We start from the raw sequence: 13,978 nt of genomic DNA, 5'->3' as shown, positions 1-13,978 counted from the left end.
AAAAAGATTTTTCTAGCAAGACTCTTGGGGTAGTGCCTGAGGCGTAACCCCAAAACAGCACTGTGTCCGGCCACTTGGCTGGGGACGGGGCGATGCAGCTCACGATGCTGAGAGGAACCAAAGTCTGCCCTTGTGAATCTCATAACCACCTTGATGTGAAACTTTTTATGCAGGATGTGGCTGGACCACCTAGACAATGCTGGAACTTCGTTGAGCTTACAGGCCTGGCTATAGGAAGCGTTGTGCCTAACTGTTAATAAATAAATAAAACTGTTCAACAGCTGCGTTTGCTGCAGAATCTGGCCTGGGATCTAGTTTTACCCTCATCTGCTGGGCAAGGCTGTGAGGGAGCAGCTGATTAACTCTCGTCTGAACCTGGTAACTCACAACCTAACAGAAATAACCCGGATGTTGGGCACAAACCACAGGGCTCAGGTCAGGATCTGAGGCCACTATGAACACGGCTCAGTTTCTCTTTCAGGATCTGTCAGTTTTGGCTTCCCTAGTGGCTCAGACAGTAAAGAACCTGCCTTCACTGCAGGAGACCCAGCTTTGATTCCTGGGTTGGGAAGATCCCTTGGAGAAGGGAATGGCAACCCATTCCAGTACTGCTGCCTGGATAATTTCATGGACAGAGGACCCTGGCATCCTACAGTCCATGGGGTCACAATGAGCTGGACACAACTGAGCAACTAACACAGCAATATGGACGGGCAGCTGGCAGAGGGACACACATTCTTAGCTGTGTTTTCTTGTTAGGATGATCAACAAGGAATACTGTTCTTTGTCCCTTTTCGTGTTTTCACCTTAAGTCTATTCGGCTAATGTATAACATATGCACATAATTTTGCTTGATATGTTTTCTTATGCCTTGTAAGTTTTTCCAGAAGTATTTCTATTGTAAAAGACATGAAATATATAAGATTAGAGGTTATAACAAACTGCTTTGAAGTCTTAACAAATCTTAAGATTATACACAGTATTATTTTAGATATTTATTTTTCAAAATGACCAGAACCCTTTGACAGGTAGAGATTTTTTTTAATGCCAATCTCTTTAATTAAAAAAACAATATATACCAGAGACTAGGAGAAAAAATTTCCATGCCCCTTTTATACTTTGGTTTCTGTTCTGACAAATACTAAAAGAGAATGGGTCAGTGGGAATTGTCTTAGTCCAGTAGTCCAATCGAGCTGCTGCAACAAGATCTCACTGGGTAGTTTATAAACAATAGAAATCTTTCACAGTTCTGCAAGCCAGAAGTTCAGACCGGGTGCCAGTGTTGTTGGGTTCTGGTGAAGCCCTCAGGGTTGCAGATGCCAACTTCACACTGTGTCTTCACAGGGCAGGAAGAGCAGGGAGCCCTGTGGGGCGTCTTGAAACAAGGGCACCAATCCCATTCCTAAGAGCTCCACCGTCATGACCTTGTCACCCCACAAAGGCACAGCTCCTAGTACCATCATATCAGAGGTGAGGAGTCAAACATATGAACTGGGGGGCAGGGTGGAAGCTGGGGGACATAAATATTCAGACAATAGTAGGAATTTATGAAATACAAGGGTATTAAGTAGGTATTTTAAGCCCAGGTTACAATCACAGAAATAACAATAAATTATGTGGGAAAATTTAAAAGTACACCAAAAGGGGCAGAAATCAAAAGATGGGAAATGGATCTATAATCTGAATGCAAATTTCTTTAAATTCTGGAACTGTGATATTAAGAAGAAATAACCATGCTAAGTAAATCATATGCCAGGGTGGAATTTCAAAATATAGTTTATATTTCTAGCATCATGAAAAGAATCACTGTAAGCATTACCTTAAAATATTTTTATCAGAAATATAGTTTCGGTAATAAACCATCTGATAAAATTATATATAAACATGTAATCAGATTTACTATACATATGTAATTTTAATACACTCCTATGAATACTCTTTATGGTGTATTTCATATAAAATATAAATTAATTTTAGATTATTAAAAAAACGCAACCAGTTCACAAGACCTGACCACCTACCGTGCTGGCTCCCGAGCTCACATCCTGTGCTGAGAAGCCTTCACACACACTGACAGAGACGCCCTGTGAGCCGGTCGACGTCCCTGCAAAAATTCTCCAGGGTACAGAGGTGGCCTGGGAGGTGCTGGTGGAGGAGTCAGGGCCGCCTTTCCGCTCAGGGTGGTTTGGGGAGGGGTGAGAGGGGGAGGTATGTAAAGCTGAATTGAAAGTTTCCTGTATGGTTAAAACGGTCCACGCCCCACTCCATCTCCTCCAAGAAACACTGAAAAAAAAAATTTTTTTTTTTTTTAAATTTAAACGCTGAAAGTCCCAAGCTTCAAGTCAAGTTTTATGTTGGTACTTTCCGCCAAAAAAAAGCTTAATTCTCTTCTTTTACTTTCCAGGTTTATCACCAAATATCCTGAAGATACCGCTTTTCTTCTTTTAAAGTGGCCAATGTTTTCATTGCCTCTAGTTTCTCAACTCCAGTCTCTCTGCTTATTATTTCCACAAGGGCATCGTGGACATCCTTGGCCATATTCTTAGCATCTCTAGAAGAAAAAGAGTAACCGCATTCTGTTTAAGAACAGGAACTGTGCACTAAGTCCTCCTGTATTCACGCATCTCAGGCCGGGCCTGCGTCACCACACTGCAGCCCCCCCTCCATCTCTCTGGAAAGTGACCCTCAGGTCTCCAGGCACTGGTCACCACCACACCCCGCCCCCGCCCAAGGCCAGGCCTTTGCCCAGGGACCACCGGCACATGCAGTGCTGACCACCCCATCCACAGCTTTAAACCCTTCAGCGGGCTCTGTGCTCCAGGAGCAGCCGGAATCTTGAAGAGCCTGGGGACCTCGCACACCGGGCCCTCTTCGTCTCTGCCCTCCCTCCACTCTCAAGGCCTTCCTGGGGGCAAGGAGCTCCCCAGACACGTCTAAGCCTTCATACCCGGCAGGCACATGGGCACACAGTTATTAACAGGCACATCACTGAGAGCTTGCTGAGGGCTGCCCCTTCTTGGTGCATTTCCACAGCCCAGCTCTTTCACTGCAGGCCGGGTGAGGACCCACACAGCACCCGCTGCGCCGTGAGCAGTGCTGCCCCAGCTCTCCACGGGAAGCGGGCGGCTGGGGCGGAGAGCACCTCGCTCACCTCCCATCTCCAGACATCTGCACGGGCCAAAGCGCTCGGCAGGCACTGCAACGTCTGCGGCATGAGTAACTGTCGGGCAGACTCCACTGTGCTGGGAGCTGAACTCGCCCTCCCCCTTCCAGCGAGATTCCTTGAGAAAGCCCTAACGGCCGCCCCAACGTCCTCCTTCTGCTCCCCCCAAGCACGCCAGCAGCACCTCAAGGCCCCCCCCAGCCCTTCCTCATGGCCGGGCTCCAGCCGCCACATCTCCGGTGCCCTGCGTCGTCTTCTTACTCGACTCTCAGCAGCAAAGGCTCCCCCTTGAGACAGTGTCCCCTGGGCTGAGGGACAAGCTCGCGCCTTCCTCGGTGGCTGTCCTCCTCAAGGTCCCTTTGTTTGGTCCACACTAGAGGCCAAGGGGGGTTCACTCTGAGCCCTCACCTCAGACCGGCTATGAGTGCTATCAACCTCACTTCCCGGATGTGAAAGAATGAAGCAGCAGTGATGGTGAAGGGTTACTTCTGGGCTAACATTTTAAGTTCTCAAGTACCAGTTATTCATATACTTGTACATGTATGTTTGTACGCGGACTTTGCCCCCATTATTTTAGAGCTGCATTTAAAACTTCAGCCTAAATCTGACAGCACTGTCGTCTGCAAACAAAAGGAAGACAAAATAACTTCACTAGAAGCTACATGAAAACATAAACCAACACGACATTCAGGAGCTCGGTCCTTTCTGACCTAAAGCAACTTCTTCTAGCTGAGGAGTCCTTAATAGGTCATGAAATCAACTTAGGAGCCAGTTAGCTTTCTTTAAAAATGATACAATGAACAAATAGACGTTATCAGAATGTGTCACAGAGAGTAAGTCCAAAAAGTAAGATCTGTTTTATAAACCTTTTCAATTATATTTATATGTACTCCAGGTCATTATGCCAGTATTTCTTTTTCTGTGTCAGTTTTAGAAATAAAAAACAAAAAACTCAACCTGATAACTTAACAGAATGTTTTAAACACCAGGCCGGGACGTGTTAGGATAAAAAAAAAAAAAGTGTAGCTTCTCATTTCAAAACTCCTTTTTAATTAGCAAACATTTTGAGTTCCATTAAAACAAGTAGCTAGTTCCTAAATTTTTTTTTCCCTATGGCAATCTTGGGTTTCTACAATGGATCTTGTCTCAGAAAGTAGATGAAACATAAGAATGACTCCTGGCTCATGTCAACTTTGACATTACAAATTATGTCTTAAGAAAAAAATCAAAAAAAAAAAAAAAAAAGAAAAAAATCCTAAATTCACATTCTCAGTGAAAAGTGAAAGTGAAAGTCGCTTAGTCATGTCCAACTCTTTGGCAACCCCATGACTACACAGTCCATGGAATTCTCCAGGCCAGAATACTGGAGTGGGTAGCTTTTCCCTTCTCCAGGGGATCTTCCCAACCCAGGAATCGAACCCAGGTCTCCCGCCTTGCAGGCAGATTAATTACCAACTGAGCCACAAGGGAAGCCCAAGTATACTGGAGTGGGTGGCCTATCCCATCTCCAGCAGATCTTCCTGACCCAGGAATCAAACCAGGGTCTCCTGCATTGCAGGCGGATTCTTTACCAACTGAGCTATGAAGGAAGCCATTTTCAGTCAAAACCAAAGCTGTTTTCCTAGGTCAATTGCACAAATTACACGTTTAGTATTCACTGATCAAAATCAACTGAACAATGAATTACGCATAGCAAAAACAAACACAGAAACCTAATTTAAAATAGCACAGAGCAGTTTGCAACATATGAGTTAATTTTCCTTTGGGATCTCAGTTTCCCAACCAGGGACTGAACCTATGCCCCCTGCAGTGGAAGTACGGTCTTAACCACTGGACCCAGGGAGGGCTGCATGAGTTAATTTTCACTTTGTTTTCCCGATGACAACTTCCTGGCTAGCGAGGGTATGTAAAAATAGCTTTAGAACTTTTATTTCTATTCCTGTACTTAAGAATCAGATGTCCCACCCGTACAGGTCCGGACTGTTAACCAATGGGCCCCTGGTTTCTTTAATGAACACCACCGACTGTCCCCAGCCCCCTGCACTCACCCACACACGTAAATGTAACCGCTCTCCTGGAGGAGGACCCCCGCCACTTCCTTGCTGTGACGCTGGAGGCTGTCTTGCACATACTTGGCTGGGCCTTCCTCCTCCCCCACAGCAGCATCTCTTGAGAAGGAGACTTCCAAGTGAGTGAGCACTCCACACTTAAGGAAGTGTCTGAGCTCATCTCTGAAACACGATACGTAAAGAGGTCAGTGGAAGATTTGTAATTTAAAGTTGGAGAAGTCTGAGATGCCAACTGTAGAGTATGGCGGAGCCTTACAACACAAGGGCTGTCAAGTACCTGAACAAATAATCCCTCTCCCTGTGTCTGCAGCCGAAGAACAGCCACGTGGCCCCAAAGCGGCCCCCTGGGTGTCGCTCCTGGAGCTTCTCTCTGAGGGGAAAAGAAAGCTGAGGTCTGGTAGAAAGAATAGGTAACAAAATCTCTTTCTTTTTTGCCTCTCCAGGTAGGTCTATAAGACCCAACTTTGCAGTCACTCAAGGTCCGTTTGCTGAATTTATACTTCATCGTCCACAGGGTAAGTTGGCCACTCCAACGGACACTAGGGAAAGTAAGCTCACCTCTGGGCTGAGACATCTATGACCTTTATATGACATCTCCAGAGCACGGCTATTTCGAATGACCACACTGTGAAACCTAGACTACTTTCTACACTAAATACTAGCAACAATCTTATGACTAAAAGCTCTCAATTAGCATAATAGAGAAGTGGCACAGGGCTCTAAAAGGTACAACACTGCTGTGCAATTTTCAGACATGATTGACATGTCCCACTTTTTTGTTTTCTTAACAACAATAGCAAAAAACTACACAAAGATTTTGTCTGAAAGATATTACTACACTACCCGGGGAGCATTATGTAAGAATTGTTATTTCACACACAGGGAGAGAAGCACAATTTTATTTGTATCAAATAATTATGCCCTGATATGAAGATACATGAATTAATATTCTGTTGAAAATTACTGGTGTTAGGGGTTTGATTTTGAAATGCTGGGTCTTTGTAATTGGGTCTTTGTAATTGGGTCTTTATGACGACCCAGTTAAAGAACAGACGGATGCTAGGAAAGGTTAAGGGCAGGAGAAGGGGATGACAGAGGATGAGATGGCTGGATGGCATCATTGACACAACAGACATGAGTTTGAGCAAGCTCCAGGAGATAGTGAAGGACAGGGAAGCCTTGAGTGCTGCAGTCTATGGGGTTGCAAAGAATCGGACACGACTGAGCAACTGAACAACAAAGGCACAGATGGGGCAGCTGCACATCAACACAGCATCAAGATGTGCTTGAAACCTGTCCCCAACACATGCACTATCATCTACAGTTCAGGGCTGGGCGGTGGGGGGAATAAATACCACAGTAAAAATCGAAGTTCCAGCACAAAAATCTCTAGACAATATATTCACTTTTCCCACAGTGACAAGTTATGCTATGCTATCACACATTTCACAGTAATTTAAAATAAAAATTTTACAACTGAATCCCAATATCCTAAAAACCTCAGAAGAAACAAACAAACAAAAAAAACCGCTCTATTATACTCCCAGCCAGGTCCACCAGGGACACATACCTGTGTTGCAGGAAACCAATGAAGGGGGCCACGCCCGCTCCTGGACCCACCATTATGATGGGGACTGAAGGGTCATTTGGTAAGTGGAAAGAGTTTGTTGTTCGAGGAGAGATGGATATCTGAAACATTAAGCCAGTGCTCATAAGTTTGGGGAAAAAAAAAAAAATTGAACAAAAGCATATAACCAAGGAGATGTCTGCCAAGGAAATCAGAAAGTGGAACTTCCCCTTAATTTCATCACTTCCCCTTTCCCTTAGAAGCATCACAAAATTAAGCAGCAGCATTAAATCTCACTGAAACCACAAACACATTTGTCAATGCAGAGAAATAAACAAGTCTGTCTTGCAAATTTTTTTCTTTCTAAATCAAAAGTATTTTTAAAATGACAGGGCTATTTCCAAGGTAGAACACTGAATAAATAAATAAATAATGAGTTATTTTTCTAGGCCCAAAGAAAAAGACCTGTGTCCTAGTGGGCAACCCATCGAATGTATCATGAAGAAATGCACACACAAAATGAGGACATGGTCCTTCACATCAGGACATGAAGGGGCAATGCAGAGGAACGCCAAGATGGGGTGAAGGGTTTAAGCGGAAATCAGGCACAAGCCAAAGAGAAATGAAGGGCCTGCCCTAAGGATGGCAGAGCACTGCACCACCTCTGCTCCCGCGGGTCCAATGTGGGTCCAGCGTGTGCTGCAAAGCTAGGCTAATAAATGAGATACAGATAAACAAAATCTTTCTGCTACAATTTCAAAAGGGTTTTCTTCTAAACCATGTGTCAGGGACACTGACAAGGCATCAGTTTGTTAATATAGGTGACTCTCAGTTTACTTTGCCATATGCTTCAGTTACCCTGAGTGATACTAACACTCAAGAACAACGGGAATCGTCCCTATATAGCATACAGATATAATCGTATACATTTGAGCCTTTAGTTCAAGGGAAGTTGTCTGAAGTTCATCAACAGGATGGACACAGTACTTTTTAAATGGAGAACTGGCAGAGTTGCGTCAAATGACTATTTTTGTTTTGGAGGGAAGCTGTGATGGATATTACATTAGCCTTATTCACTTGATTCATCCACTTAACAATTTTACTGCAGGTACTCAACACGACAAGCACTTAGGATGGAGAAATGAGCAAAACCAAATCCATCTCGGTGGGACGCATATCCTACTGCGTGAAAGACAATAAACATTCACCTACAGAAAGACAGATAATACGTTAAGTCCCATGAAGCAGAATAAGACTGCTGAAGAGACCACACTTCCATGTTCCAGCGACAGCGAGGAGACGGGAGAGGACTAGTCGGCTCCTGCTGCTCACGGGATGCTCACCCTGGCTGGGCTCAGGGCGGCAGCTCTGCACCACGACCTCCTCCACCTGCATCCAAAGCCAAGGAGCATCCCTGATCTGAGTCATCCCATCTGAGGTCAGAGGGGAAGATGAGAGCGGCAAGTCCAGCACCCCCATCGGGCGCGGAGCTCCTGCTGAGACCTGGCACAAGCCTGTCCGCTCACCTTTCCCTGCGAGGCTGGTCACATGGCCCGGCCACCCAGGAGCGGGAGGGGAAGTCTACTCCCTGGGGGCGGGGCATCTGTGAACCACAGGACCACCTACCAGTTGGGGGACAGCGTGTGGTGGATGGATCATGGATAAAATACAGTATTACACGGCAAGATGAAACTTAAGTAGTTATAAGTTATATCCTTTCGATATATCTGTACCTCCAGGGCCTCAAAACTGGGTAGTCAATAAAAATCTGTTAAAATGGGGAAGGAAGAAGAGGGAAAAGGATAGGAGGAAAGAGAGACAGACTATGTGAGAGGCACCATGCTTGGTGTTTGTAACACAGGTGTTTCAATATGTTATTTTTAACTTTCTGGAGATCATCTGCTATTTTTATGAGACCATGAAGTGACACTATACTCATGTGTCAGTACTATTACTACAGTATTTCTTTTCAAAAGAGAAGTTTCTCAGTTCTCAAAATTTTGTGGCTGTAAGGAAATACACATGGTAAAACACCTGTTCCAGGCAGCAGACTGGGAAAATACAAAATTCAAGGGCAATCTTAAGCCCCAGTCTTCTTGTAAGCTCTCTCAAGTATATATCAGAAGTCTTAATTACCCCAACGGCTGTCAACTTTTTAACTTTAGTAACTTAGAGCAACCGAACCAGGAATAAGACATTACAAATGTCTTATTTTTCAAAACCATGGAAAAGACTTCATGATAAAACCTCAACTTTTTTTTCGATTTCAACCATTCTTATGGGTGAGGAGGGAGAATGTAATTGTTCCCTTTGCATACGGTCTCAAATGAGATTTTGACAAGTGTGAATCAAAACATAAAAACACAAAAGGTCTTCCGTTTACGAACGTGACGAGGAAGGAGCGAAGACTGTACTGTATATAATTCATACTTTACACACTGAGCAAACACATGGACTTATAATACTGAGTGAAAATTATGTTCTCCTGACTTTCCAAAAGACTAAAGCTCAAGCATGGCATAGAGTTTCCTTTGAATGGTTTGTTGGTAACAAAAAAGGCAGGGGACATTTTTCCAACTAAGCAATGAATGCTTTCAGTGTCACCAAAACTGCATACTCCTCGTACCTTGGGAGCCAGGGCTTTCTTGCCATCTGCATTGTTTGCACACGTGTACGGCTGAAGAATTGATTCAACCAAGGTGGCCAGCCAGCCTGTGCACACGCCTCTCCGAAGAACCACCTCCGTGGTGTTAGACAAAAACTCCACAATGTTAAAAATGAAATGAAGCTTCCCTGGGTGAAATAGACTTGAGCTGCAAAGACAGACAGGCAAGTTTTTAAACTCTGCATCAGGACTAACACATACAGGTGTTTTTTTTTTAACTGCACTGGGGTATTTCCGAGTGGGCACTAGTCACTTTCTCTACCTTCAGAGAACAGCTCTGCTAATTACTGCAAAGCCGCCCTGCCCCCAGCGTCCTGATATCACTCAGGACAGTTTCTGGTTACCTGTGTGCCCCCAAGACTAGATGAGATTTATACAGAACCCCTCCCTCTCCCCTTCCTCCTCCACCCCCAACCAGGTGGCGAGGCACACCAATAAAGGTCGCAGGGGGAGGACTCGGAGACTCGCTAAGCGGGGAAACGGTTCTGGACCGTAAGAGCGATGGAAGATGCCACGCCCTATGAACTCTGGGGGAACAGGAGTCCAAGCCTGGTTTTCTTCACTCCTTATCACGTCTGCTACCGTCTTCCACAAGTCTGGTAAGTTTTCAGTAAATGGACCTGTAGCTAACAAGGATTTGAAAGCTGGAGTTTCATCGTATTTTAGGAGAAAGACGCTGTGTGTTATGTTAATAAGCATCAGTACCTTGCACACGAGTAGGGTCTGGGTTGGAGCTTGGGAAGATGTTCTAGAAAAGAGCAAAAACAGGTAACTATTAATTCACTCCTACTGAAAATAAAGTATATGTATACATGTGAACTACATGTAAAGATCTGACTTCCAAGTTTTCTCTTACTTAGAACATTCAAAACAACTTTTGTTTCAGCTTTCATCATACTTTTAAGTACCTACACATTCACGGTGAGTAAGCAGACCATTACTAGATACTACATCCAAATCGTAAAGACCAAACAGAACCCGTTTCCTTAATGTGAAGCCAGTATTTCTATCTAAAGGCTGTTTGGTTTTTTTAAAACAGCAAACAGGAGTAAGGTCCACAAATGGGCCTCAGAGTCAAGGAACCAATTATATTGTTTTCTGGGGTGTCTCCAGAGTTTTCAGACTTGAAATACAATCGTGACCCAAAGACGATTAGACTGTGGAAAATACTTAGGCTGAAAATATTTTTCCTTTCTTATATTTATAGGGTTATAACAAAAAACCAGAGTGTAATGGTGGACACTGTTAAATCAAGTAACCCAGAAATCCAGTGGTCTCAAGGTACATAGGTACTCTTTCAAAAGGAGACTAAGAGTCAATAGTTGAATTGTCCACTAATAAACTCTGGAAATTTTTGTGTTCAGTATGTTATCATTTTGATAGCTATTTAGCAAAAATTTGGAAAGCCCTTTCTGAAATGTCTTACAGTTGCAATGTCAGAATAAGGTTTAAAAGAGGGCTCAACACTAACCCTTAGGTCTATTTTCTCACAGAAATTAGGAAATAATTGAAGTTTCTATAAGTCTCAATTATATAAACTTCTAAAGTTTATAAGCTGAAGCTTCAATACTTTGGTTACCTGATGCGAAGAGCCAACTCATTAAAAAAGACCCTGATGCTGGGAAAGATTGAAGGCAGGAGGAGAAGGGGACGGCAGAGGATGAGATGGTTGGATGGCATCACCGTCTCAATGGACATGAGTTTGGGTAAACTCCGCGAGTTGGCGATGGACAGGGAGGCCTGGTGTGCTGCAATCCATGGGGTCGCAAAGAGTTGGATACAACTGAGCGACTGAACTGAACAATTAGCTCAAAAGAAAGAGGGTAAGAGTGTTCATTTGAACAGGAAAATGGGAAGAGCAGCCTCACCACTTGGAGGACAGAGAACATTAAAAAGTAAAGCGGGAAAGCAAGCAGGGCCTGACTTATAAAGGAGGGCCCTTACCATACTTGGCATCAGAAGGGGCCCTGCCGGCCTAACAGTGCAAAGTACAGTACACGTTTTCCTGTCACTATTTATCACGCTAGGAAAACAGACAAGAGATGACAAAAGTACAAGCATAAAAAGTATTAAATAACAAAGGTTTTAAAAGCCCATAAATGCTTACAGTCACCGTCCCTGGTAAACATCTTCCTTAAGGAAGATCTGAAACTCTCTCCTGTTGGAGTACAAGAACCAGAAGACCAGGTGACCTTCCATCTGGATGCCTATCCCCCCAAGTCCACACTCGGAGGCACCCTGAGTAAGGACACTTGCTTATGCTGGGCCAGCACGAGGAGACCCTTGGGCTCTTAAAAGAACCAAAATCTGGACCTGCCCAGGTGGGACATTTCTGAACCCTGCTCACAGAGCGCACACTTCATCACACTCCGTCAATTATCACTATCTTTGAAAAAGATCCTTTTCTTGGAAAGCTCATTTTTAGATAAAATTTGGCCAAGAGCTTTCTGAAAAACACATTCGAGGCTGAAGGCTGAGTGAAAAAAGAGAATTACAACTGATTCTATTAATACAGAAAAAGACCCTGCTGCTGGGAAAGATTGAGAGCAGGAGGAGAAGGGGACGATAGAGGGTGAGATGGTTGGATGGCATCATTGATTCAATGGACATGAATCTGAACAAACTCCAGGAGACAGTGAAGGATGGGGAAGCCTGGTGTGCTACAGGCCATGGGGTTGCAAAAAGTCAGACACCTCTTAGCGACTGAACGACAACAACACTGAGAAAAAAATGACAGTGACGACGGCAGGAAAGAAAACTGAAAAAGCGGGGGGAAAAAAAAACGGGAGAGAGATTCTCTGACCTCAAGAAGGAAGTTCAGCCGCTAAGGCCCCGGGAAGCCCAGCTGTGAGACGCTTGCTTACCGGCCAGTCATGGAGACGCGCCCCCACAGGCCTGCAGGAACTCGAGGTGCCCTTGGCACAGAGGGGCTGCCCGGGGAGCGGGGCTGTGACGGTGGCCACTCACCGAGCAGGAGGCCGAGTGGAGGCTGGCAGGATGGGAAGGCCCGCAGCAGGTCGGACAGGCAGGCGCCGGCGTCCCTGACGAAGCGGGCGTAGTCGGCCGCCCCCTGCCGACTGCACAGCTCCAGCAGCCGCCGCCTCTCGGCGCCGTCGCCGGTGTGGTCCGCGAGGGCTCGCAGGAACGCCTGTGGCCAAGAAGCCAACAAGTCACCACGTGCTCTGCATCAGAACGCGGGGCTGGTGTCCACCTGGGATGTGCCCAATCTTAAAGAAAAAGGGAGTGTGGCCACCAGGAGTGTGGCCGGGAAAAGGGCATTTCGTTTCGTATTTGCTCTGATGGCAGCCTATCGAAGTGGGAAGACCCACTTTTGTTTTTTGGTCACCTTCCCTGGATCTTAAACTGACCTAATCAGTCATAAGCACAGTCTCAAATTACACTATAGGTCTATGTGAGTAAGCAGGAAGTCAAGTCTCCCAAGCAAACTTTTTTTTTTTTAGTATTTATTTATGTAGCATCTGGTACCCCGGCATGTGGGATCTAGCTCCCTGACCAGGGATCAAACCCAGGGCCCCTGCATTGGGAGCCCAGAGTCTTAGCCACCAGACCACCAAGGAAGTCCCTCATTAACCACATGTTTTTATCTCAGGACACAATACCTATTCCTGCCTTAGCTGATGACTACAACCTGGATTTCGACATGTATTTGACCACCATTAAGAGCTTTTTCTGACAGGCACTGGGTACAAGAGGACACCTACCTTGCCCAAAAGGCTTCACAGGAGAGTGGGAGCAACAACACTACCTGAAACGGGAGTGGACACCACCACATCCACGGCCCCTGCACCCCGCAGGCCCAGATGCCCTTGAGTGGACACCACCACATCCACGGCCCCTGCATCCCGCAGGCCCAGATGCCCTTGAGTGGACACCACCACATCCACGGCCCCTGCACCCCGCAGGCCCAGATGCCCTTGAGTGGACACCACCACATCCACGGCCCCTGCACCCCGCAGGCCCAGATGCCCTTGAGTGGACACCACCACATCCACGGCCCCTGCATCCCGCAGGCCCAGATGCCCTTGAGTGGACACCACCACATCCACGGCCCCTGCATCCCGCAGGCCCAGATGCCCTTGAGTGGACACCACCACATCCACGGCCCCTGCACCCCGCAGGCCCAGATGCCCTTGAGTGGACACCACCACATCCACGGCCCCTGCACCCCGCAGGCCCAGATGCCCTTGAGTGGACACCACCACATCCACGGCCCCTGCACCCCGCAGGCCCAGATGCCCTTGAGTGGACACCACCACATCCACGGCCCCTGCATCCCGCAGGCCCAGATGCCCTTGAGTGGACACCACCACATCCACGGCCCCTGCATCCCGCAGGCCCAGATGCCCTTGAGTGGACACCACCACATCCACGGCCCCTGCATCCCGCAGGCCCAGATGCCCTTGAGTGGACACCACCACATCCACGGCCCCTGCATCCCGCAGGCCCAGATGCCCTTGACAGGGACGACGAGATCACATTCCCGTGGGGCCTCA

At 46.2% G+C, this 13,978-nt stretch overlaps 1 protein-coding gene across 7 annotated transcripts in view; it reads right to left on the bottom strand.

Annotated features, from left to right (window-relative positions):
• Nucleotides 1-982: 982 nt before the first annotated feature.
• MTRR (5-methyltetrahydrofolate-homocysteine methyltransferase reductase) overlaps nucleotides 983-13,978 on the bottom strand; it is a 33,012-nt gene continuing 20,016 nt past the window's right edge. For 5 of the 7 annotated variants that reach the window (XM_043488813.1, XM_043488812.1, XM_043488817.1 and 2 more), the window contains 7 exons: nucleotides 12,432-12,612; nucleotides 10,170-10,212; nucleotides 9,426-9,612; nucleotides 6,803-6,921; nucleotides 5,510-5,602; nucleotides 5,212-5,394; nucleotides 983-2,551 (listed from right to left, as the gene is read on the bottom strand). In XM_043488813.1, the coding sequence (XP_043344748.1) occupies nucleotides 2,410-2,551; nucleotides 5,212-5,394; nucleotides 5,510-5,602; nucleotides 6,803-6,921; nucleotides 9,426-9,612; nucleotides 10,170-10,212; nucleotides 12,432-12,612 (948 nt within the window). In that variant the 3' untranslated portion in view covers nucleotides 983-2,409. The remainder of the gene's footprint in view (nucleotides 2,552-5,211; nucleotides 5,395-5,509; nucleotides 5,603-6,802; nucleotides 6,922-9,425; nucleotides 9,613-10,169; nucleotides 10,213-12,431; nucleotides 12,613-13,978) is intronic. The other 2 variants (XR_006273367.1, XM_043488818.1) reach the window with 2 other exon arrangements.

This window comes from Cervus canadensis, chromosome 16 (assembly GCF_019320065.1).
Source record: "Cervus canadensis isolate Bull #8, Minnesota chromosome 16, ASM1932006v1, whole genome shotgun sequence".
NCBI classification, from domain to species: domain Eukaryota; kingdom Metazoa; phylum Chordata; class Mammalia; order Artiodactyla; family Cervidae; genus Cervus; species Cervus canadensis.
This window is presented reverse-complemented; position numbering and strand designations above follow the sequence as displayed.